Below are 26,279 nucleotides of genomic sequence, written 5' to 3'. Positions count from 1 at the left end.
CTCGTGGCAAATGGTGACTCCCTGTGGGTTTCGCGCGCTGCTCCTGCGCTGCTGCCAACGCTGCTCTCTGCAGTCCTCGTGGCAATGGCAGCGCCTCGCGTTTTCCTGCGCGCCCCTCTCCCCCGTTGACGCTGCTCGGCCCTTGAACACCGGCTGTGCTCTGCTCTCTCTCGCCTCTCTCCCCCGTTGACGCCGCTCGGTCCTGAACACCAGCTGCACCCTGTGCGCTCTGCCCTCTCTCTCTTCCCCGTCGACGCTGCTCGGCCTTTTCCTGTGCCGCTCGGTCGGGCTCTAGCCCGTCGCTGTCCAGGAAGGGTCTGCGCAGTACCTGTTGCCAGCCCGTTTTGCTGGACCACCGTGACTGGAAAGCCAAGCCTGGCTCTCGAAAGCCTCCCCTGCAATGCTCAAATCTCCGCTGGATGACTGGGTGGTTGCCCGTGGTCGACGCCCGTGCTTCTGGACTCGACCTTCTTCCACTGTTCTCCAGGAGCAAATCCCTGGGAGGTGATGCAGAGTTGCAGGTAGGTTTGAACTTACTCGTCGCCACTGTTACGTCCGTGTAATAATAAGAAAAGGACTGCAGAGAACGGTACAACAGGTGTTTACTCAACGTGGTTCAAACTGCAACTGAAACAACAGATTACTACTCAGCATTATATACAGGTGTAGTCACTGCCGGTACTGCAGTATACACGAGCTGTAGAAAGTAGTTCCCCCCTTAAAGGTACATACATTACAGACACAGAGGGTAGAGGCCCAGTTCTAATACGTGAGTAACTCTACAGGGTCAACTGGTCTATCCCTACCAGCCACAAGAAAAATGCTTTGACCTTATTTTAAAACATAATTACACATGTTTTATAAGGTAAAATCCACCTTTTTTTTCCTCCTTTCGATTTCTCTGGTCCCCCCACATCTTATAAGATTCCCGACCTAATCCTCGACCTCCGCCATCAACTCTTTGTAGCCAAAGTCTCGCAGGTACTTGAGAGAGACCTGGAGCACTCTCCATTGGATTTTGCCCCCCCTTCCATGGCCAGCGTAGCTGTGCTCCAGTCAGCTGCTCTATCCAATCCATCGCCACATCCTACAACACTGTGGCACAGCCACATTGTTGCTCGAAGGTACCCTACTGCAAATCTCTTTAGAACAGCTTGCCGGGGAATATTTTAAGGAAAGAAAGGCAAGACTTGCATTTATATAGCGCCTTTCACGATCACCGGACATCCCAAAACGCTTCACAGCCAATTTGTGCACAGCAAGCTCCCACAATCAGAAATGTGATAATCTTTTTTAGTGATGTTGGTTGAGGGATAAATATTGGCCAGGACACCGGGGAGAACGCCCCCTGCTCTTCTTCGAAATAGTGCTGCGGGATCTTTTACGCCCACCTGAGAGAGCAGATTAACGTCTCATCGAAAGCCGGCACCTCCGACAGTGCAGCACCCCCTCAGTACCACACTGGAAGTGTCAGCCTAGATTATTGTGCTCAAGTTACTGCATTACTACTTTAGCGCATATCAACAGTGTATACAAAATGGACTCCGCGTCACACTCTGATTTACTTTATTTCTCATTTTATAACACAGTTGTTGATCAGTGTGCACAGAATAATGGTGGCTGTTCGGAATTTGCCAATTGCTCTCAAAGTGGCGTAAGTGTCAGCTGCAGCTGTCAAAAAGAATATTCCGGAGACGGCTACACCTGTGACTCAATAGACGCATGTGTGGATGTGTACAATGGAGGCTGCCATGAGCACGCGATCTGCACAGTGATGGGGGCAGTAAGTAAAAAAATGCCTCAGCATTATTCAATGATAAGGTTTAACTACCATAGCATAAACGTAAGTGTACATTGTGACTGACTAGAACCTAGTGAGAGTTACTCCAGGCCTATAGTTGGCAACATAACAGACTAGATCTTCCATCCGTTGACTATGACTTGGTGGAATCTAACCCAGGCGCGGAGGGGCACAATGGCAGCTGCCATGGACATGCAACTCGCCAAGGCTTCTTCGACAGCACCTCCCAAACCCGCAACCTCCACCACCTGGACGGACAAGGGCACCATCACCTCCAAAGTTCCCCTCTACGTCACACTCCATCCTGTCTTGGACATACCCATTCCTTCATGGTCGGTGGATCGAAATCTTGGAACTACCCTACCTAACAGCACTGTTTGGGCATGGACCTAGTTTGGGCATGAACCTGAACACTTTCAATGTGGACACAGATGGTAGAGGCCCAGTTCTAATACGTGAGTAACTCTACAGGGTCAACTGGTCTATCACTACCAGCCACAAGAAAAATGCTTTGACCTTATTTTAAAACATAATTACACAACAGTATCTTCACCACACGGACTGCAGTGGAAGGCCCATCTCCACCTTCTCACGGGCAACTAGGGATGGGCAATAAATGCCGGCCTTGCCAGTGACGCCCACATCCCCAAGAATGAACAAAAGAATTCGTCTGAATTCAAGAGAATACAGGCCTAGATTGAGTAAACTAGGCCTGTATTCTCTTGAATTCAGAAGAATGAGAGGGGATCTCATTTGAAGCATACAAAATTATTACAGGGCTTGATAGGGTGGATGCTGGGAGAATGTTTCCCTTGGCTGGGGAGTCTAGAACCAGGGGCCACAGCCTCAGGATAAAGGGTAGGCCATTCAGGACTGAGCTGAGAAGAAATTTCTTCACACAGAGGGTGGTGAATCTTTGGAATTCTCTACCCCAGAGGGCTGTGGAGGCTCAGTCATTGGGTATATTCAAAACAGAAGTCGATAGATTTCTGACTAGTAAGGGCATCAAGGGATATGGCGATAGGGCCGGTGAATGGAGTTAAGGCAGAAGATCAGCCATGATCTCATTGAATGGCGGAGCAGGCTCAAGGGGCCGAATGGCCTACTCCTGCTCCTATATCTTATGTTGTTATGTAGCCCAACATTGCCACCCAACAAGGTACTGTGCACAGGCAACCTCACCAAAAAGGTGTTGCTGTTTTTTAAATTTGTCCTCAGGACGTGGGCCACATTTAGTGCCCATTCCTAGTTGCCCTTGAGAAGATGGCAGTGGGCCTTTTATTTTGAAGCAACACCTTGTGCGGCCTGACATAAGAAAACTACTAGGCACTTGGTCTAAGCGTTAAACAAGGCTTTAATCAACTGTTTTTCAACATGGAGATCTAGTTGTGTCCTTCACTAGTTCCTGTTAAAGAATGTCCTGAGCAAGCTGGGCCCATGCCCGAGTATTTATACTCTCCCTGGACAGCGCCACCAGCAGGCCGCCCAGTATTATTTCATAAGTCATTTCCACATGAATGACAAGATTCATGTCACGGCCCACTTCCGGCATTACGAGCCAACCAGCCCAGGTGTGGATGGCAGGTACACTTCCCCTGAAGAATGTTAGTCAATTAGTTGGGTTTTAATGCCAAATCTTTTTGATTTTCATGTTCCTTTCTTCTGGTGCCATGTCCACAAATGACCAGATTTTACTGAGTTTAATTTCACATCTTGCCATGTCGGGATTATGAATTTACAACCTCTAGGTTGCTTGTTAATCCCACAAGCGCTGCACTACTGTACCAGGCACGGAGAATCATAGAATCATAGAAAGTTACAGCACGGAAGGAGGCCATTTCATCCCATCGTGTCCGCGCCGGCCAACAAAGAGCTATCCAGCCTAATCCCACTTCCCAGCTCTTGGTCCGTAGCCCTGCAGGTTAGAGCATCCCAAGTGCACATCCAAGTACTTTTTAAATGTGGTTAGGGTTCCTGCCTCTACCAGCCTTTCAGGCAGTGAGTTCCAGACCCCCACAACCCTCTGGGTGAAGAAATTTCCCCTCAAATCCCCTCTAAACCTTCCCCCAATTACTTTAAATCTGTGCCTCCTGGTTTTTGACCCCTCTACTAAGGGAAATAAGTCCTTTCTATCCACTTTATCTATGCCCCTCATAATTTTATACACCTCAATAAGGTCTCCCCTCAGCCTCCTCTGTTCCAAGGAAAACAAACTTCTTTCCTCATAGCTAAGATTCTCTACGCCCGGCAACATCTTTGTAATTCTCCTCTGTACCCTCTCTAGTGCAATCACATCTTTCCTGTAATGTGGTGACCAGAAGGAGCAGTTCGTTTAATAACAGCTGAATATTTACAACAAGAACATCAACTTGCATTTATATAGCACCTTTAACATCAGTAAAACGTCCCAAGGCGCGTCACAAGAGTGTAATCAGACACCAAACCAAAGAAGGAGACATTAGGGCAGGTGACCAAACGCTTGGTCAAAGAGGTAGATCTTAAACAGAGTCTTAAAGGAGGAGAGAGAGGTGAAGAGGCTTGCTGAAGGCATGGCCGCCAATGGTAGAGCGAAGGAAGCGGGCGGGGTGTGTGCAAGAGGCCAGAGTTGGAGGAATGCAGAGTTCTCTGGGGGCGGGGGGGGGGGAGTTGTAGGGCTGGTGGAGGTTACAGAGATAGGGAGAGGTGAGGCCATGGAGGGATTTCAACACGTGGAAGGAATTTTTGAAATCAAGCCATTGGCGGACCGAGAGTCAATGCAGGTCAGCGAGCACAGGGCTGATGGGTGAACGGGACTTGGTGCGAGTTAGGACACGGGGGCACCAGAGTTTTGGATGAACTCAAGTTTATGGAGGGTGGAAGATGGGAGGCCGGCCTGGAGAGCGTTGGAATAGTCGAGTCTGGCGGTAACAGAAGAATGAATGAGGATTTCAGCAGCAGATGGGCTGAGGCAGGGGCGGGATGAGCGATATTATGGAGGGGGAAGTAGACAGCGGGTACAAGTGGCAGACAGGATATCTTCCCTGCCATTACTTTTCAGCAGGACAAGACCAAACTTCCTGTATGGCTTTGTGTAGCTGCTCAATCAAATAAGTCTGATTGCCGGGTTTAGTGTAGCCCCATTCAACGTAAGGCTATAAAGTCAAAATTTAGCTTCATAAACAACAGCTACGTCAGTGAAGCCAGAACTGATTCAGTGAGCAAGTTTGTTTTACATAGAATTAAATAGAATGTACAGCACAGAAACAGGCCATTAAAAAAAAATATTCATTCACGGGATGTGGGCATCACTGAAAGGCCAGCATTTATTGCCCATCCCTAATTGACCTCAAGAAGGTGGTGGTGAGCCGCCATCTTGAATACAGCTGAGTGACTTGCTAGGCCATTTCAGGGGGCCGTTAAGAGTCAACCACATTGCTGTGGGTCTGGAGTCACATATAGGCCATACCGGGTAAGGGCAGCAGATTTCCTTCCCTGAAGGACATTAGTTAACCAGATGGTTTTTTTTCCCCCAACAATCCTGTAGTTTCACGGTCACCATTACTGATACTAGCTTTTTATTCCATGTTTAATTTAATTAACTGAATTTAAGTTCCCCAGCTGCTGTGTGTGGGGTTCTGCACTCATGTCTCTGGGATCATTAGTCCAGGCCTTTGGATTACTAGCCCAGTAACATAACCACGATGCTGCAGTACCCATTCAGCCCAACTGGTCCCTGCCGGTGTTTATGCTCCACACGAGCCTCCTCGCGTCCTACTTCATCTCACCCTATCAGCATATCCTTCTATTCCTTTCTCCCTCATGTACTTATCTAGCTTCCCCTTAAAGGCATCTATGCTAGTCACCTCAACTAGCAAGTAAAGAAGTTTCTCCTGAACTCTTTTTTGGATTTATTAGTGACTATCTTATATTTATGGCCCCCGGTTCTGGTCTCGCCCACAAGTGGAAACACCTTCTCGATGTCTACCCTATCGAACCCCTTCATCATTTGAAAGGCCTCTATCAGGGCACCCCTCAGCCTTCTCTTTTCTAGAGAAAAGAGGCCCAGGCCGTTCAGCCTTTCCTGACAGTTACAACCTCTCAGTTCTGGTATCACCCTCGGAAATCTTTTAATCAGCTGCTTCTGTTGATGTGTGTTAGGTGCCTGTTTTCAATTGAAACTGTCAGAAAATACCTAGCGTACAGTGTGGTTAATCATTGACTAATCTAGAATCTTTTTGTAACAGAATAAACGTAAATGTGCATGCAAAGATAATTATATTGGGGATGGAACTAATTGCACTGTGAAAGAGCTTCTCGTTAATCGCTGTTTCCAAGACAACGGCAAGTGTCATGCAGATGCCGACTGTGCCGATCTGCATTTTGTGGGTAAGTATTATCCTTGTTTTAATATGTGTATTTCTGTTGTATAACAAGAATTACCATTGGAAACATGGGCTTTGCTATCAAGATCTGTTGCACCACATTTACAGCCTCATTCTGCGACATTTTAATCTAACTGTATTATTCCACAGAGCTTCAAAAGTACTGAAAAGCAGAAATATTTTTGATAGGATGTAGATTACATGGGATTACATAGGTTAGGATAACATAGGATATGTTCTTATGTTCTTATGATATACAGCACAGAAACAGGCCATTCGGCCCAACCAGTTTCTGCTCCACTCGAGCCTCCTCCCGTCTTTCCTCATCTAAATCTATCAGCATAACCCTCTATTCCCTTCTCCCTCATATGCTTGTCTCGCTTCCCCTTAAATGCATCTATACTATTCGCTTCAACCACTCCCTGTGGTAGTGAGTCTCGCATCTCCGCGGCAGAGATGACAGATGGCCGCTGCATTCTCCAATGCAACAACCATCTAATTTCTGCTAAAGAAAGAGGTTTGATGTGTCTTGAATACAAGAACTTATCAAACTACAGAGAATGTCAGTGTTTGACAGCTTCACAGAGCTGTCAAACGATTACAATTCATCTGTCAAAATTTTTTGACAGATGAAACGTCATACGTTGACGTTCTCTGTAACCGGCTTCCCCTTAATTGGCCTGCTAAGCCCGCTGGACGGGCTTAACAAGGTCAATCAAGGGAAAATAGCGTGGGTTGGTCAGAAGTCGATGGAGGCGGGACTAAAACCTGACAAGTGGGAGTCCCGCCTCCAAAAGCTCCCCATTGGCAAAATCCAGCCCTATGTCACAGGAATTACCTTGCAATGTACTTCAAAATGATTTTTCTGTTAAATGTTCAATTGCATATGTGCTGAAATACTGTACTGCCAATGGAAATTAAAATGGGTGTTTTCTAAAACGGGCCTGCCAATCCACAATGGCAGCTTTCGCACCCGGACAGTAAATTGAAAGTGTAAGCTTGCATAGCACAATCTAAGAGAGAGGGACAGACACTTACTACCCTTATCATAGCTCCTAAAAGCTGATTATCTTAATGAGTTAAAGTTTTGTCATTCCCTTTCTATCAATTTATCCATATGTGTATATATATATATATGTATGTGTGTGTATAACATATATGTATAATATGTGTGCGATATATATGTGTAATATATCTATAATATATACATATCCTATATGTTCATAGTATATGTGTATAATATATGTGTACAACCTATGTTTATAACAATATATATATATTAGCCTGGAATTTGTGGTTGGGATAACAGTGAACTGGCAGCGTTCGCTGTCATTCCGCCTTTGAAACTGACCGCAACTTCGGGATTTGGCGCATGTGCAGGCGGAAATCCTGAAGTTGGGGTCTGTCATTGACTGCACCGGAACAGGCTGCGCTGTGCCCCCACCCCCCGCCCCGCCCCCCTCCACATAGCCGGCAATCTGTGTAATCACCCAAATCATTGAAACTGACGAAAACTTGGGCTCTTCCGCAGTAATCACGCTGTTAAATTCCCCACTAAAAGTTAGACCCATAGGGGTTGGGTGTAACTGGGGTTTTGACAGTGTATTGACTGCTAAAACAAAGGTTATGGCCCTGAAAAACTAATTTAAATTTTGTGCAAAGTGAAATCTGTCCACTTTAATAAACATTTAAATTTTTAAGAAACTTTTCAAAAAAAATTTTTTTAAAGTTTGTCCATCTTTATTTGAGGTTTGCCTTTTCTCCGTGTGAGAGCCCCAATCTTTGTCTTGCTCTCTCTCTAACATTTTTTAAAAGTTCGAATTTCAAAGAGCTTACTCACTTCCTTGTTCGCTGCCTGTGAGAATTCTGCCTTTTGATTGGCTGCTTAGACAGCTGGTCGAGGTCACAGCAGCTCGCGCGAGGGGATCCCCACTACAGTACGTCGGTTTGAATTGAAGGTCGGAAAACCCAAAGTTGTTGACACAGGGACTGCGTGAACCTTGTGCGGAGCGTACTTCGGGGCCAGCGGCGGACATCTTTGCTTCGCGACTGACCGCAAATTCCAGGCCATTCTGTATATAATATATGTGTACAATATATATGTATAACATATGTGTATGATATATGTATAATATATGTGCATTGTTCATATTGAAGCATTTGAATTTCTCTGACATTGATTCCGTTCCTCTTGTTGGTGGAAGCAGCATTTAATTTTCAGGGTGCAGGTTCCTGAGCACGCATTCACACTACCAGGTTACCATCAGTGTGAAATGCTTTCCACTTTGCGCGAACACTAAACCTATAAGCGGTGTTAATCGGGCATCAAGGCCCGATCTGACTCTGAAGCGAAGTGGAGTGATACCGCTTTCCCCCAGAGGTGTCAGGTCGGACGCTGACTCTGTAGATTCATACTGCATAAAAGAAAGAAGTTGCATTTCTGTAGCGCCTTTCATGGCCACCGGACGTCTCAAAGCGCTTTACAGCCAATAAAGTACTTTTTTTGAAGTGTGGTCACTGTTGTAATGTGGGAAACGCGGCAGCCAATTTTCGCACAACAAGCTCCCACAAACAGCGATGTGATAATGACCAGATAATCTGTTTTCGTTATGTTGATTGAGGGATAATTATTGGCCCAGGACACTGGGGAGAATTCCCCTGCGCTTCCTCGAAATAGCGCAGTGGGATCTTTTGTGTCCACCATAGAAGTGCAACCTCAGGGTGAAACCACTTCATAAGAACATAAGAAATAGGAGCAGGAGTCGGTCATTTGGCCCCTCGAGCCTGCTCCGCCATTCAATAAGATCATGGCTGATCTGATCTTGGCCTCAACTCCACTTCCCTGCCCACTCCCCATAACCCTTCACTCCCTTACCTTTCAAAATCTGTTTATCTCCACCTTAAATATATTCACTGACCGAGCCTCCACAGCTCTCTGGGGAAGAGAATTCCAAATTTGCAGACGACACTAAACTAGGAGGGGGGGTGGGCTCAGAGGAAGAGACCAGGAAGCTCCAGAGCGATTTGGACAGACTGGGCGATTGGGCGGATAAATGGCAGATGCACTATAATGTGGACAAGTGCGAAGTTATCCACCTTGGGTGCAGGAACGGGAGGGCAAATTATTATTTAAATGGCAATAGATTGGGAGAGGGGGAAGTACAGAGAGACCTGGGTGTTCTTGTACACCAGTCACTGAAGGCGAGCATGCAGGTGCAACAGGCGGTCAAGAAGGCAAACGGTATGCTGGCCTTCATAGCAAAAGGGTTAGAATACAGGAACAGGGATACCTTGCTGCAGCTGTACAGGGCACTGGTGAGACCACACCTCGAGTACTGTGTACAGTTTTGGTCGCCTCATCTGAGGAAGGATGTTCTTGCCATGGAGGGGGTGCAGCGGCGATTCACCAGGCTGATACCAGGAATGGCGGGAATGACCTATGAGGAGAGACTATGTAGTTTAGGGATGTACACACTGGAGTTTAGAAGATTGAGAGGGGACCTCATAGAAGTGTATAAAATTCTGACAGGTCTAGACAGACTGGATGCAGAAGGAATGTTTCCCTTGGCGGGTGAGAACAGAACTAGAGGACATAATTTAAGGATAAGGGCTAAACCATTTAGGACAGAGATGAGGGGGAATTTCTTCACTCAGAGAGTGGTGAACCTGTGGAACTCATTGCCACAGAGGGCAGTGTACGCCAGCTCATTAAATATATTTAAGAGGGAATTAGATATATTTCTACGGGCAAAAGGGGTTAAGGGTTACGGAGAGAAGGCGGGGACGGGATACTGAATTAAAGGATCAGCCATGATCTCATCGAATGGCGGAGCAGGCACGAAGGGCCGAATGGCCTACTCCTGCTCCTATCTTCTATGTATCTATGTATGTAGAAGAAATTCCTCCTCATTTCCGATTTACAGGAAACTTTCATTTAACCGGAGGTTAAATCTCCGGAATGCTCTATCCACCGGCAAAATTCAGGAGTCGGTTCAGATAACTTTTTTTACTTTTCGTTGCTTTTTTTCTCCAGTCCTGGCTCTGCAAGCGTCTAGCTGAAGCTGTTGCTTAGCTACAGAGACGCTTGCAAGCTGCGCCGACTGTTTGGTTTGTTGCTTCAGACGGAGCTCAGAAGCTCTGTATGTTTTAACATTAGCGCTCATTTTTCCGGCAGTGTTGATCGACCGGCATCAGCTCAGTGCCGGATACCAGAAAGTTTCCTGTATTCTGAAATCATGCCCCCTAGTTCTGGATTCCCCCATGAGGGGAAACATCCTCTCCGCATCTACCCTGTCAATCCCCTTCAGAATCTTATATGATTCAATAAGATCCCCTCTTATTCTTCTAAACTCCAGTGAGTATAGGCCCAACCTGCTCAACCTTTCTTCATAAGACAACCCCTTCATCCCAGGAATCAACCTCGTGAACCTTCTCTGAACTGCCTCCAATGCAAGTATATCCCTCCTTAAATATGGAGACCATGCTGCAGTGTAAATGCTATAAAAAGCTGTAAAATTGCAGCACAATAACCAGCCTTGCGGTGGCTATTTCTGTCAGAGCTCTCTCAGGTGCACACGGAGTGTACAAACTTTGCTTTTTTTTTCTTCAGACAGATCAGTGGGAGTATTCCATCGAGAGTCTAAAGCAGGAAAGTACAAACTCAACTATATGGAGGCACAGCAACAATGCGGAGAAGAGGAAGCAGTGATTGCCACATACAATCAGATTGCCTATGCTCAACAGGTCCATTTCCTCTTTGCATATGTCTTCAAAGCTGATACATAGAATAACATACAGTTACATAGAATTTACAGTGCAGAAACAGGCCATTTGGCCCAACTGGTCCGTGCCGGTGTTTATGCTCTACACGAGCCTCCTCCCACCCGTCTTCATCCTGAATATAGGGAGTTAGGAAGTAAATTAAAAAATAGGACCTCAAAGGTAGTAATCTCAGGATTGCTACCAGTGCCACATGCTAGTCAGTAGAAATAGAAGGATATTTCAGATGAATACGTGGCTAGAGGAATGGTGCAAGGGGGAGGGATTCAAATTCCTGGGACATTGGAACCGGTTCTGGGGGAGGTGGGACCAGTACAAACTGGACGGTTTGTACCTGGGCGGGACCGGGACTGATGTCCTAGAGGGAGTGTTTGCTAGTGCTGTTGGGGAGGGTTTAAACTAAAATGGCAGGGGGTTGGGAACCTGTGCAGGGAGACAGAGGAAAGGGAAGCAAGGATAGAAGCAAAAGACAGGAAAGAGAAAAGCAAAAGTAGAAGGTAGAGAAATCAAGGGTGTAAATCAAACATAGCCACAGTAAATAATAATTCTAAAAGGTCTAAGAGTGATAAAAAAAACAAGCCTGAAGGCTTTGTGTCTTAATGCGAGGAGCATTCATAATAAGGTGGATGAATTAGCTGCGCAAATAGATGTAAACGGATATGATATAATTGGGATTACGGAGACACGGCTCCAGGGTGACCAAGGCTGGGAATTCAACATCCAGGGGTATTCAATATTCAGGAAAGACAGGCAAAAGGGGAAAGGAGGTGGGGTAGCATTGCTGGTTAAAGAGGAGATTAACACAATAGTAAAGAAGGATATTAGCTCTGATGATGTAGAATCTGTATGGGTAGAGCTGAGAAATACCAAGGGGCAGAAAACATTAGTGGGAGTTATATACAGACCCCCAAACAGTAATGCTGAGGTTGGGGATGGCATTAAATGGGAAATTAGAGACACGTGCAATAAGGGCACAGCAGCTATCATGGTTGACTTTAATCTACATATAGATTGGGCTAACCAAATTAGTAACAATACTGTGGAGGAGGAATTCCTAGAGTGTATACGGGATGGTTTCCTGGACCAATATGTCGAGGAACCAACTAGAGATCATGCCACCTTAGACTGGGTATTATGTAATGAGAAAGGATTAATTAGCAACCTTGCAGAGGAGTGATCATAATATGATAGAATTCTTCATTAAGATGGAGAGTGAAGTAGTTGACTCAGAGACTAGGGTCATGAATTTAAATAAAGGAAACTACGATGGTATGAGGCGTGAGTTGGCTAGGATGGATTGGGGAGCGTTACTTAAAGAGTTGATGGTGGCTACGCAATGGCAAACATTTAAAGATCGCATGGATGAACTGCAGAATTTGTTTATCCCTGTTTGGCATAAAAAAAAACAAAAAAGTGACTCAACCGTGGCTAACAAGGGAAATTAGGGATAGCATAAGATCGAAGGAGAGGACATATAAATTGGCCAGAAAAAGCAGCAAACCTGAGGATTGGGAACAGTTTAGGATTCAGCAAAGGAGGACAAAGGGAGTAATTAAGAGGGGGAAAATAGAGTATGAGAGTAAGCTTTCAGGGAACATAAAAACTGACTGTAAAAGCTTCTATAGATATGTGAAGAGAAAAAGATTGGTGAAGTCAAGCATAGGTCCCTTGCAGTCAGAATCAGGGGAATTTATAATGGGGAACAAAGAAATGGCAGACATACTTTTGTTCTGTCTTCACAAAGGAGGACACAAATAATCCCCCAGAGATGTCGGGGAACATAGGATCTAATGAGAGGGAGGAACTGAATGAAATCAGTATTTGTTGGGAAATGGTGTTAGGGAAATTGATGGGATTGAAGGCCAATAAATCCCCAGGGTCTGATAATCTACACCCTAGGGTACTTAAGGAAGTGGCCCTAGAAATAGTAGATGCATTGCTGGTCATCTTCTAAAATTCTATAGACTCTGGAATAGTTCCCATGGATTGGAGGGTAGTTAATGTAACCCCACTATTTAAAAAAGGTGGTAGAGAGAAAACGGGGAATTATAGACCGGTAAGCCTGACATCGGTAGTGGGGAAAATGCTAGAGTCCATTATAAAAGATGTAATAGCAGAGCACTTGGAAAACAGTGACAGGATCGGACAAAGTCAACATGGATTTACAAAAGGTAAATCATGCTTGACTAATCTACTGGAATTTTTTTTGAGGATGTAACTGGTAGAATAGATAAGGGAGAACCAGTGGATGTGCTGTATTTGGACTTTCAGAAGGCTTTTGATAAGGTCCCGCATAAGAGATTAGCAAGCAAAGTTAAAGCACATGGGATTGGGGGTAAGGTACTGACTTGGATAGAGAACTGGTTGGCAGACAGGAAGCAAAGAGTTGGAATAAACGGGTCTATTTCCGAGTGGCAGGCAGTGACTAGTGGGGTACTGCAGGGATCGGTGCGAGGACCCCAGTTATTCACAATATATATTAATGATCTAGACAAGGGAACTAGATGTAATATCTCCAAGTTTGCAGACGACACAAAGCTGGGTGGGCGTGTGTGCTGTGAGGAGGATGCAGAGAAACTCCAGTATGATTTGGACAGGTTGGGTGATTGGGCAGATGCATGGCAGATGCAGTATAATGTGGATAAATGCAAGGTTATCCACTTTGGTGGCAAAAACAGGAAGGCAGATTATTATGTGAATGACAATAGATTGGGAGAAGGGGAAGTGCAACGAGACCTGGGTGTCCTTGTGCACCAGTCGCTGAAGGTAAGCATGCAGGTGCAGCAGGTGGCTAAGAAGGCAAATGGTATTTTGGCCTTCATAGCGAGAGGATTCGAGTACAGGAGCAAGGATGTCTTGCTGCAGTTGTACAGCGCCTTGGTGAGACCACACCTTGAGTATTGTGTGCAGTTTTGGTCGCCTTATCTGAGGAAGGATGTTCTTGCCATGGAGGGAGTGCAGCGAAGATTCACCAGACTGATACCTGGGATGGCAGGAATGACGTATGAAGAGAGATTGGGTCAATTGGGCTTGTATTCGCTAGAGTTTAGAAGAATGAGAGGGGATCTCATTGAAACTTATAAAATTCTAACAGGGCTAGACAGACTAGATGCAGGAAGGATGTTCCCGATGGCAGGGGAGTCCAAAACCAGGGGTCACAGTCTAAGGATAAGGGGTAAGCCATTTAGGACTGAGATGAGGAAGAATTTCTTCACCCAGAGAGTGGTGAACCTGTGGAATTCTCTACCACAGAAGGCAGTTGAGGCCAACTTATTAAATAAATTCAAGAAAGAGTTAGATATATTTCTTAAAGCTAAAGGGATCAAGGGATATGGGGAGAAAGCAGGGACAGGGTACTGAACTTGGATGATCAGCCATGATCTCATTAAATGGCGGAACAGGCTCGAGGGGCCGAATGGCCTACTCCTGCTCCTATCCTCTATGTTTCACCCCACCAACAATTCCTTCTATTCCTTTCATGTGTACTTAGCTAGCTTCCCCCTAAATACATCTATGCTTTTTGCCCCAACTACTCCTGGTGGTAATGTTTATTATGATGGCCCAGAAATTCGGGTCTCCACGGGTGAGTAGGTGCTGGGTACTCACCCGTAGGCCCAACGAAAGTGCCGGTTTCGTGCATGCTGCTTTTAACAAGGTAAGTGGTGAATTAATTAAAATTAAAACATTTTTTCCACCGGTTTATTATTTTTAAATACTTTAAAGAAAGGTAAGTTTATTTTTGGCCCTGTTAGAAAATGTAATTAATTTTTTCAAAAATTTAAATTATTGTTTAAAATAGTTATTTTATGTAATTTATAGTTATTTTTAAAATGTAATTTTTTAAAATTTATTTGAAGTTTTAGTGATGTTTTGGGGCTTATAGTGTTTATAGTTTTGACAGCTCTTCCTGTCAATTTTATGAATGGGCATTTCCCTGCTACCATTGGCTCTCCATGGCCCATGTGATCCCAGGGGACGCATCAAACTAACTGCACCCCTGGGATACGCAAGCACTGCGCGCCGGCAGTTGGAGGAGGCCCAGGCTCGGAATCCCACGTGGGCCCACAGCTCAATGACCGGCGCGCTAGGTAAGTGCAGGTCGGGGGCTTGCGCCCGCGGGAAGCCCCCGACCCGAATTTCTGGGCCAATGTTATTCTAACAGCAGCATTAATATAAAATAACCTTCTGTTAAGAATGCTTTGCCTTAAACGGGACCTTTTTGGGCAAACGTGATGATTGGCAATCCGTGTCTGGTTTCAGGCGGGCTACCACTTGTGTTCAGCTGGCTGGCTGGATGGCCAGAGAGTGTCTTATCCAACCAGTTACTCCAGTCCAAGCTGTGGCTTCGGGCACGTGGGAATAGTGGACTATGGCCCCCGATTAAATGTTGGTGAAAAATGGGACGTTTTCTGCTACAGAATGAAAGGTAAGAAAGACTCTTGTTGTTCATTCTGCGAAAGCCTTCTGTTTTAATGATTAATACTTATACACTCAACTGTTGATCGTCTTTCTGCACACAGATGTACAGTGTACTTGTAAGAAAGGTTATGTGGGTGATGGCTATTCATGTAATGGAAACCTGCTGCAAGTTCTAACCACCGTCGACAAATTCTCTTTCTTCCTGACAGTAAGTAACTGTGTCGCATTGAATAAGATAGCACGTACAGCACAGAAACAGGCCATTTGGCGTAATTGGTCCCAAACACAGAATTCCCATACCCTGTTTGTCTAAAGTCATATAAAAATAGAATTTATATTTTACACAATTTTGGCTCTTTGAGACACGATGAATTTCTCTTTATTCGACGCGCTTCTCATCAATGTGAAGATGCTGGTGTTTTTGCTCCACACGAGCCTCCTCCCACCCTACTTCATCTCATCCTATCAGCATATCCTTCTACTCCTTTCTCCCTCATGTACTTATCCAGCTTCCCCTTAAATTGCATCTATACTATTCGCTTCAACCACTCCCTGTGGTAGCGAGTTCCACATTCTCACCACTCTCTGGGTAAAGAAGTTTCTCCTGAATTCCTTTTTGAGTTTATTAGTGATGACCCCTAGTTTTGGTCTCCCACACAAGCGGAAACATTTTCTCTACGTCTACCCTATCAAACCCCTTCATAATTTGAAAGACCTCTATTGGGTCCGTGTATTAAAAATAAAAGTACAATCAGAGCATGCAATTGATATACATAAGCTATAATGACCTGACCTTAAGCAGCACCATAATACACCCCAAGGTGCTTCACATCGGGGAGAATGGACAATGAGCAGGTGCAGAAGGGTTAGGAGAGATGGAAAGAATTTGCATTTATATAACCCTTCAGGTCCTCAGGCCGTCTCAAAGCGCTTTGCAGCCAATGAACTACGTTTCCCTACATTACAACATGGACTACGTTTCAAAGGCACTTCATTAACTGTGACACACTTTAGGATGCCCTGAGGTTGTGAAAAGCGCTATATAAGTGAAAGCTCTTTCTTTCGCTTTTTGAAGTGTAGTCACTGTTGTGGTGTAGGCAAACCTAGCAGCTACTTTGCGCACAGCAAGGACTTACAAACAACAACAACAACTTGTATTTCTACAGCGCCTTTAACATAGTAAAACATCCCAAGGTGCTCCACAGGAGCGATTGTCAAACAAAATTTGACACCGAGCCACATAAGGAGATATTAGGACAGATCAGGTAGGCTTTAAGGAGCGTTTTACATAGAAACATAGAAGATAGGAGCAGGAGCAGGCCATTCGGCCCCTCGAGCCTGTTCCGCCATTCAATGCGATCATGGCTGATCATCCAATTTCAGTACCCTGTCCCTGCTTTCTCCCCATACCCCTGGATTCCTTTAGCCTTAAGAAATATATCCAACTCCTTCTTAAATATATTTCATAAGAACATAAGAACATAAGAAATAGGAGCAGGAGTAGGCCAATCGGCCCCTCGAGCCTGCTCCGCCATTTAATAAGATCATGGCTGATCTGATCCTAACCGCCAATCTACTATCACAGAACCATCTCCTGAATCTAACAGAATTAGACACACGAAATAGGAGCAGGATCAGGCTACATGGCCCTGGGCCCGCTCCGCTACCCACAGGGCCATGTCCGATCCGAACCTAGACTCATGTCCAAATTCCTGCCCGCTCCCCGTAACCCTTAATTCCCTTTACTTCTAGGAAACCGTCTATTTCTGTTTTAAATTTATGTAATGATGTAGCTTCTACAGCTTTTTGGGGCAGCATATTCCATGGACCTACCACCCTCTGAGTGAAGTAGTTCCTCCTCATCTCAGTTTTGAAAGAGCAGCCCCTTATTCTAAGACTATGCCCCCTAGTTCTAGTTTCACCCATTATCGGGAACATCCTCCCCGCATCCACCCGATCCAACCCCTTCACAATCTTATATGTTTCAATAAGATCGCCTCTCATTCTTCTGAACTCCAATGAGTAGAGTCCCAATCTACTCAACCTCTCCTCATATGTCCATCCCCTCATCCCCGGGATTAACCGAGTGAACCTTCTTTGTACTGACTCGAGAGCAAGTATGTCTTTTCTTAAGTATGGATTTCTTAATGAATTGGCTTCTACTGCCTTCTGTGGTAGAGAATTCCACAGGTTCACCACTCTCTGGGTGAAGAAATTCCTCCTCATTTCTGTCCTAAATGGCCTACCCCTTATCCTTCGACTGTGACCCCTGGTTCTGGACTCCCCGACCATCGGGAACATCCCTCCTGCTTCTAGTCTGTCCAGTCCTGTCAGAATTTGATAAGTTTCAATGAGATCCCCTCTCATTCTTCTAAACTCCAGCGAGTACAAGCCCAATCGTCCCAATCTCTCCTCATACGTCATTCCTGCCATCCCAGGTATCAGCCTGGTGAATCTTCGCTGAACTCCTTCCATGGCAAGAACATCCTTCCTCAGATAAGGCGACCAAAACTGCACACAATACTCAAGGTGTGGTCTCACCAAGGCCCTGTACAACTGCAGCAAGACATCCTTGTTCCTGTACTCAAACCCTCTCGCTACGAAGGCCAACATACCATTTGCCTTCTTAACCGCCTGCTGCATCTGCATGCTTAAAGGAGGATAGAGAGGCGGAGAGGTTTAGGGTGGGGAAAACAACAATGAGATACATGACAAGTTAATCTTTCAAAAGGGACTTGGATATCTACTTTAAAAGGATTTTTTTTCCCAGCTATGGGGCAAGAGCAGGGCGGGAGTGGGACTAATTGGATAGCTCTTTCAAAGAGCCGGCACAGGCACCATGGACCGAATGGCTGCCTTCTATGCTGTAGGATTCTATGATGTTTACCAAAAGTAAGAGTGATAGAATGAAATATTGTTTCTTGTCAGTACCAAGTGTACAACTGTAGAATCCCTTGCTTAAGTTATGTACATTCAGCTTTTGATCACATTCATTAAAAAGCAAGTTACGTACCAGCACTGTAAAATATCCATAATTAAATTGATATTCTTTTAGTGCTCCTTGACAAATTACATTAGCTATAATTGAAGCAATTGCACTGTTCGACAACCATTAGAATTTGTGTTGCAGTTGCAGACGATTGTTGAACAGGAGGCTTTGGTTGATCGTGAGATTTGAAATTGTCTAAAGCTGATCTGATGAAGTTTGGAAGTGTGGCTGAGTGCAATTTTCTTATTTCTAGCAACTTCTCAATTATTCGAACACCACGTTGAGTGGCAGAAGGTTTGTGGAAGTTCTCACTGATCTGTCCGTCAAAGGCATGCTGTTTGTTCCAGTGAACTCTGGGCTCTATGAAAATATGGTAAGTGGCGTAAGAAAACTACTAGGCACTTGGTCTAAGCGTTAAACAAAGCTTTAATCAACTGTTTTACAACATGGAGGTCTAGTTGTGTCCTTCACTAGTTCCTGTTAAGAATCTCCTGCGCAAGCTGGGCCCGTGCCCGAGTATTTATACTCTCCCTGGTCAGCGCCGCCCGCAGGCTGCTCAGTATTATTTCATAAGTCTTTCTTTCATGAATGACTGATTCATGTCAGTAAGGGTTCAATGCGTTTTTATAACCAGCTAAAATGAATTGAAATGTACCTACCTGAGAATGGAGGAGAATCTGCCCTCATATAATTACTCGGGTATTGATTCATATAGATTGCTATAGATTTGATTTGAAAACTAAGGGGGAGAAATTCATTATAGCCCCGTTTGGGGTGCTAAAACTTCGGAAGCGGAAAAATTATCACCAGGCGCTAATGAAGAGAGGCTCCTGCGAAATTCAGTTGTAGAGCCCCAAGAGGGAAGTGGGGTGCTAAATCAAGCGTTACCACTTCCCTTAGAGTGCTACAGGGAGTGAGAGGGACGGTAGTGGCAGAGCGCTGATCAATGGGCCGTGCAGCGCTGCCGGATTCGTCGGCTCCTTCCCTCCCTTAAAGGGAAGGGTCAATGCTCGCAGCAGTTAAAGGTGAGGCTGGGGATGGGTCGGTGACGGCACCCGCGATCCGCGAGGAGCAGCCCCAAGCACTCTAAGAGAGCACAGGGCTGATCAATCACGGCAATGAAAAATGAAAGAAAACAGCACAAAGTGGCGAGAACATTTTTTGGGGCCTAGCTGACCACCGGTCCCTTTGATTACCGCTCCCCAATTGGCCGGCCGAGGTCACGACGCCCCCCTGCAGCTGCCGGCTCTGACGCCCAACAAAGCTGCAGGGGGGGCGGAAGCGAATTTAGGATCCGGGGCGGTAACGGGACGATGCGTACCGGATGATGTCACGATCTCCGGGGCGCAGGAGATCGAGGCAGTAAGTTTTAACTCCAGCGCTACCCCCACCCTCCAGTGAATTTCGCGGGTGTCGTTTCTTGTGCCGCGCCCGGTCGGTAAGTCGTTAGCGCCCCGGTATCGCCCCGCCCACCGCCCCCCCCTCGAAGGCAATAACAGGAGGCGCAAAGTTGGCCAATTTCTAGCCCTAAGGTTCTTGCGATACAATTACAGACCCAACCACTTAAAACGTCCACATTTAAAATGGGCAGCCGCTTATATCGGCCAAAAAGCAATAACCAATATTAATTTGTATTAACGTCAATCTCAGTGTTGCTGGTTATAGCGTCTTAAGCGCTTCATTTATTTCGGGCAGGAACAAGCTGTGCTTACTCACTAGTTAGCACCTCGCTAAGGTGCATGGAATGGAAGAGCAAACATACTTGGACAAGTGGCAGAAACAGTGCGTGCCGATTGGGAAGAGACAGTGCGCTAAAACACTTCAACAGGAGATGGGGGAAGAACACCTGGAGAAACAGCGTAAGGGGCCGTTTTTACGCTGTTTCTCTGGGGACTCCCGACAATCTCCCATCGCAAACTTCAGGCCACTGTATTTGTCCCACTGCAACCCGAGTACAAATCCAGACTTGATGGGACAAAAGTCATTTCTTCACTGACTGAAATTTAAATGTGCTTGGCGAATCGCGGCCCACTTAATCGTGGATGGAGGTCCGCAACGCAGAACTACCCAACACGTAGCGCTGATTGACAATAAAAGTGCTTGTTTTCCAATCCGTCTCAATGCCAGTCTCCACTGGCCTCAATACAGCAACTCGGTTGACAGTAGCTGCAACCAATGTCCCTGTTAAGCTGCGCGGCCGCGTGGACATGTGACCGCGCGACGGTCTGGAGGTTCCCGCGCAGGCCGCTCATCGGCATTCAAATGGCAAAAACCGCGCGTGCGCAGAAATTTGAATGGGATCGCGTAGCCCGTTAAAGGGCCGCGCACCCCCCAAAAAAAGTGAGCGGGAACATTGGCTGTAACTAAGGGGCTCCTGTGGTGAGTTTCACATCTAACGGACTTCTGGGAAGTTATCAAAGTAATTTCCCCTACAAAAACGAGAGATTCATGATGGTTAGTTTGGCCTTTTGCACAACTAGAGAAGGTAAAATGCCTTATATTGAAATTATTGTCTCCCCCTCCCCCCACCGCCCTCTTCACCTGTAGGGGGGGCTTCTTTTAACTGGTTTAAGGTAATTTGCCTGGTCTGCAGCCTTTGCCTGCACTCTGACCAATTCCAATCTTTTACCTGGTTTACGGTAATTCACCTGGCCAGGCAGCCTGCTGCTACACTGTAAACCAATTTCCAATAAACCAATTTTAAAACAGCGGTTTTGAATCGCTACCCTACCTTCCAGTTCTGACTGAAGGACTTATAATTAATGATATTAAAACAGACAAATAGTCTGGATGAGAGAAAAATCAAGCTTTATTAACTAAAAGAAACTATAATCAAATATAAAACTATACCACATGAACACAGTAAATTACAGTGAAATTGCTTAAATGGGGGAATGCAGATGGTAAAAACGAGGGGTAAGTGGCTACAATGTTGATTAAACAATCTTAGCAATATCCCCTTAATTACCATCCCCCAACTCCTTACTAAGTTGCTTTGCTGAGGAGTCAGAAACTCTGCTCACATGTGGTCCAGCGAAGTGAGAGAGAGAGACAGAGAGAGAGAGGCTCACCTGTGGTCCCAGAAAGTAAAGAGAGCGATAGCTTCTCAGGAGCTATCATATATACCTGGTAAGCCCCCCCCCCCACCCCTGCTGTTTGCCTGTCTGGAAGATTCGCGCCCAAAAAGTTCCAATTCACAAGAGAAAAGCTGTGATTGGCTAACTCAAAGTGGTTGGACTGGGTTAGTGTGTCTGCACTGTGGGGCCGAAATGTTCCCGCCCACATCCGGAGCTCACCTGGGCTAAAACAAAAGGGAATACAACTGCTCTATTATCCAGCATGATGGGTGCTTCAAAAACCCATTCATTGCTTAAACTGTTACATATCAAAATCCGTTCCACAGTTTCAATGTCTCCATTGTGTGTGAGAGAGCTCTGAATGTCTGTGTAAACAGAAGCAGTTTTAAATCGATTGTCCTGCGGTCATTCTCAAGTGGGTTAATCTCTTAAGTAAATAAGCAACTTGAAGTGCTTCAAAGGGAACCTCCCTTTGATTGGCAGGTCTGACTCACAGCCCCTGTATCCTCCCGCTTTTTCACACAGACAGCTCGCTGCGAGCTGTTTTGTTGCTTTGTCCTTTTGGCCTAGCTTTCTGTGGCCATTTTAAAACCTTTTGTGATTGCCCAAACTCCAGGGAACGATTTTATTAAGATATGTTGTCTCAATGTGTGTGAACACCTCCACGAACCTCCTCGATTCCGTGTTGTAGTCCATGCGCAGCCCAGCTCAGAGCAGTCCTTCGCGGTTCTAGGCACATTTTAAAACATTGTAGACAAGTCACATCACCCAATTCTTCGTCCACGATGTGGACCAATATTTTTCAATCTTCAGGCAAATAGGGGAAATTTTGCAACCCCTACACACCATGTTTACCACCTCCTTCAATCATGGTGTGGAGTCTAACTAATGAAAAATATAGCTCAAGCTGTAACATTGTAACTCCAAAAAGAACAAATTATAAGAATGTAGGAAGAAGAACACACTCAGTAAACCATCGATCTAGTTTCACAATTAGGTTACTTTAATTTGAATTTAAAAATGGAGAAAATTTACCCAATAGGGAATTCAGGAGAAACGTCTTTACCCAGAGCGTGGTGAGAATGTCACGGAGGAAGACACAAAACACCTCCCAGAAATACGAGAAAACCAAGGGTGTGGCAAGAATGAGGAACATAAAGAAATTAATATTAGTAAAAAAACAGTACTAGCAAAATTAATGGGACTAAAGGTCGACAAATCTCAAGGACCGGATGACCTATATCCTAGGGTTTTGAAAGAGGCGGCCATTGGAATAATGGATGCATTGGTTGTTATCTTCCAGAATTCTATAGATTCTGGAATGGTTCCTGCAGATTGGAGGATAGCAAATGTAACCCCGCTATTTAAGAAAGGAGGGAGAGAGAAAAAGGGGAACTACAGACCTGTTAGCCTCACATCGGTAGTTGGGAAAATGCTGGAATCTATTATAAAGGATGCAATAACTGGGCACGTAGAAACTAATAGTAAGATTGGGCAGAGTCAATATGGATTTATGAAAGGGAAATCCTGTTTGACAAACCTATTGGAGTTCTTTGAGGATGTAACTAGTGGAGTAGACAAAGGGGAACCGGTAGATGTGGTGTATCTAGATTTTCAGAAGGCCTTCGATAAGGTCCCACACGAGGTTGGTGAACAAAATTAGGGCACATGTAATTGGGGGTAATATACTAACATGGATTGAGAATTGGTTAACAGACAGAAAACAAACAGTAAGGATAAACGGGTCTTTTTCAGGATGGCAGGCTGTGACTAGTGGGGTACCACAAGGATCGGTGCTTGGGCCCCAGCTATTCACAATCTATATCAATGATATGGATGAGGGGACTAAATGTAACATTTGCAAATTTGCTGATGATACAAAGCTAGGTGGCAGTGTCAGTTGTGAAGAGGATGTGAAGAGGCTTCAAGGGGATCTCAACAGGCTCAGTGAGTGGGCGAGAACATGGCAGATGGAATATAATGTGGATAAATGTGAAGTTATCCACTTTGGTAGAAAAAACAGAAAGGCAGAGTATTTCCTAAATGGTGAAAGATTGGGGAATGCAGATGTTCAAAGGGACCTGGGTGCCCTTGTACATGAGTCACTGAAAGTGAATGTGCAGGTGCAGCAAGCCATTAGGAAGACAAATGGTATGCTGGCCTTCGTTACAAGAGGATTTGAGTACAGGAGTAAAGAAGTCTTACTCCAATTATATAGGGCCTTGGTGAGACCACACCTGGAGTACTGTGTACAATTTTAGTCTCCTTACCTAAGGAAGGATATACTTGCCATAGAGGGAGTGCAACGAAGGTTCACGAAATTGACTCCTGGGATGGCGGGAATGTCGTATGAGAAGAGATTGAGTAAACTAGGCCTGTATTCTCTTGAATTCAGAAGAATGAGAGGGGATCTCATTGAAGCATACAAAATTATTACAGGGCTTGATAGGGTGGATGCTGGGAGAATGTTTCCCTTAGCTGGGGAGTCTAGAACCAGGGGCCACAGCCTCAGGATAAGGGGTCGGCCATTCAGGACTGAGATGAGAAGAAATTTCTACACACAGAGGGTGGTGAATCTTTGGAATTCTCTACCCCAGAGGGCAGTGGAGGCTCAGTCATTGAGTTTATTCAAAACAGAAGTCGATAGATTTCTGACTAGTAAGGGCATCAAGGGATATAACGATAGAGCCGGTGAATGGAGTTGAGGCAGAAGATCAGCCATGATCTCATTGAATGGCGGAGCAGGCTCAAAAGGCCGAATGGCCGACTCCTGCTCCTATTTCTTATGTTCTTATGTAATGTGGAACTCACTACCACAGGGAGTGGTTGAAGCAAAAAGTATAAATGCATTTAAAGGGAGGCTAGACAAGCATATGGGGGAGAAGGGAATAGAGGGTTACGTTGATAGATTTAGATGAGGAAAGATGGGAGGAGGCTTGAGTGGAGCATAAACACCGGCATGGACTGGTTGGGCCGAATGGCCTGTTTCGGTGCCGTACATCCTGTGTAATCTTAATTCTCCCATTAGACACATTTTCAACTTTTTTTTTGTCTACAGCTTTACTTTTTAATAAATGCTCTTTCTCACACTTGGTAAGAATATCAATCAGTTTCTTTTGGCACAAATGTCTGCTTGGCTCAGGTGGTAGAAGGCTTAGCTCATAGTCAGAAGTTAATGGGTTTGTTTCCCACTCCAAGACTTGAGCACCTAATTAAGGCTGACATGGCACTGAGGAAATGCTGTAACGTCAGAGGTGCCTCCTTTTGAAGGAGATGTTAAACCAAGATCCCATCCGCTGGGGGGGTCATAAACGAGGGGTCACAGTCTCAGGACACGGGGTAGGACATTTAGGACTGAGATGAGGAGAAATTTCTTCACTCAGAGGGTGGTGAACCTGTGGAATTCTCTACCACAGAAGGCTGTGGAGGCCAAGTCACTGAATATATTTAAGAAGGAAATATATTCAGTGTTGACCCAGTTCTGACGAAGGGTCATTGACCTGAAACGTTAACTGTTTTTCTCTTCACAGATGCTGCCTGACCTGCTGAGTATTTCCAGCATTTTCTGTTTTTATTTCAGATTTCCAGTACCGCAGTATTTTGCTTTTGTATATTTAAGAAGGAGATAGATTTCTAGACACAAAAGGCATCGAGGGGCATGGGGAGAGAGCGGGAATATGGTATTGAGATAGAGGATCAGCCATGATCTTATTAAATGGCGGAGCAGGCTCGAGGGGCCGAATGGCCTACTCCTGCTCCTATTTTTCTATGTTTCTATGCTGGTCACAGTAATCCAGGTGGAAGTTTGAAGAAGGCCTATTGTCCTGCCCAATATTCCCCCTTCAACCAGCAAGTTAACTGATTATTCACCAGGTTTGCTGTTTCTGAGACCTTGATCTATGGAAAGTGGCTGACCTATTAACCTGTTAAGCTGTTATTGGGAGTTTCCTGTGCACAAATTGACTGCCGCGTTTCCTACATTACAACAGTGACTACACTTCCAAAAGTCCCAAATTGGCTGTAAAGCGCTTTGGGACATCCGGTGATCGTGGAAAGGTGCTGTAGAAATGCAGGTCTTTCTTTTACACAAATGCAAGTCCTTTTTTTTTTTCTTTCGTTCCCTACAGGGAGTCGAGTTTTATTTTTTTCAGATAGTTGATGGCAAAATTCTGCATGTTGCATTGTTTTACATTCAGTTCAGCAACAGCAGACATCACTCTCGTACACATAGAGCAAGCCCCAACCGCGCACTTTGCATTTGTTTGCTCCCCCAGCCTCTTTGGCACCTGACGGACTTCAGGACACATTCCTTACAGGGAGCAGGGGCCGTTTATTAAGACAAGCGCATGGCAATTTTTTTTCAAGTAAACGCTTCTGTTTCCCACGTACGTTCTGTTCTGTTTGCCAGAACATTAAGTAGTTCCAGACACTGTACTCTGCTTAACATAGCACAAACACCCCAGGCCATTACACCAGCTACAGCTGCTCCTCCCTATCTCTGGAATCTCCTCCAGCCCCACAACCCTCCGAGATATCTGCGCTCCTCCAATTCTGCCCCCTTGAGGAATCCCAATCTTAATCGCCCAACCTTCAGCTGCCTAGGCCCTAAGCTCTGGAATTCCCTCCCTAAACCTCTCCGCCTCTCTACCACTCTCTCTCTCTCTCTCTCTCTCTCTCCTCCTTTAAGACGTTCCTTAAATCCTACCTCTTTGAACAAGCTTTTGGTCACCTGGCCTAATAGCTCCTTGTGTGGCTCGGTGTCAAATTTCATTTTATAATCGCTCCTGTGAAGCACCTTGGGACGTTTTACTATGTTAAAGGTGCTATACACATGCAAGTAGTTGCTGTTGAAG

General features: G+C 45.3%; 1 protein-coding gene across 1 annotated transcript in view; it reads left to right on the top strand.

The window, feature by feature from the left end:
• The window catches only part of LOC147106398 (stabilin-2-like), a 206,221-nt gene that overhangs the window by 166,980 nt on the left and 12,962 nt on the right, over positions 1–26,279 (top strand). Inside the window, exons 59-64 of the mRNA XM_086009731.1 lie at positions 1,590–1,783; positions 6,025–6,166; positions 10,772–10,905; positions 15,202–15,367; positions 15,462–15,568; positions 18,603–18,722. Coding sequence (XP_085865857.1) covers positions 1,590–1,783; positions 6,025–6,166; positions 10,772–10,905; positions 15,202–15,367; positions 15,462–15,568; positions 18,603–18,722 — 863 coding nt within the window. The remainder of the gene's footprint in view (positions 1–1,589; positions 1,784–6,024; positions 6,167–10,771; positions 10,906–15,201; positions 15,368–15,461; positions 15,569–18,602; positions 18,723–26,279) is intronic.

The sequence above is a fragment of the Somniosus microcephalus genome, chromosome 16 (genome assembly GCF_052327205.1).
Source record: "Somniosus microcephalus isolate GS21.2 chromosome 16, FLI_Smic_1.0, whole genome shotgun sequence".
Lineage (NCBI taxonomy): Eukaryota > Metazoa > Chordata > Chondrichthyes > Squaliformes > Somniosidae > Somniosus > Somniosus microcephalus.
This window is presented reverse-complemented; position numbering and strand designations above follow the sequence as displayed.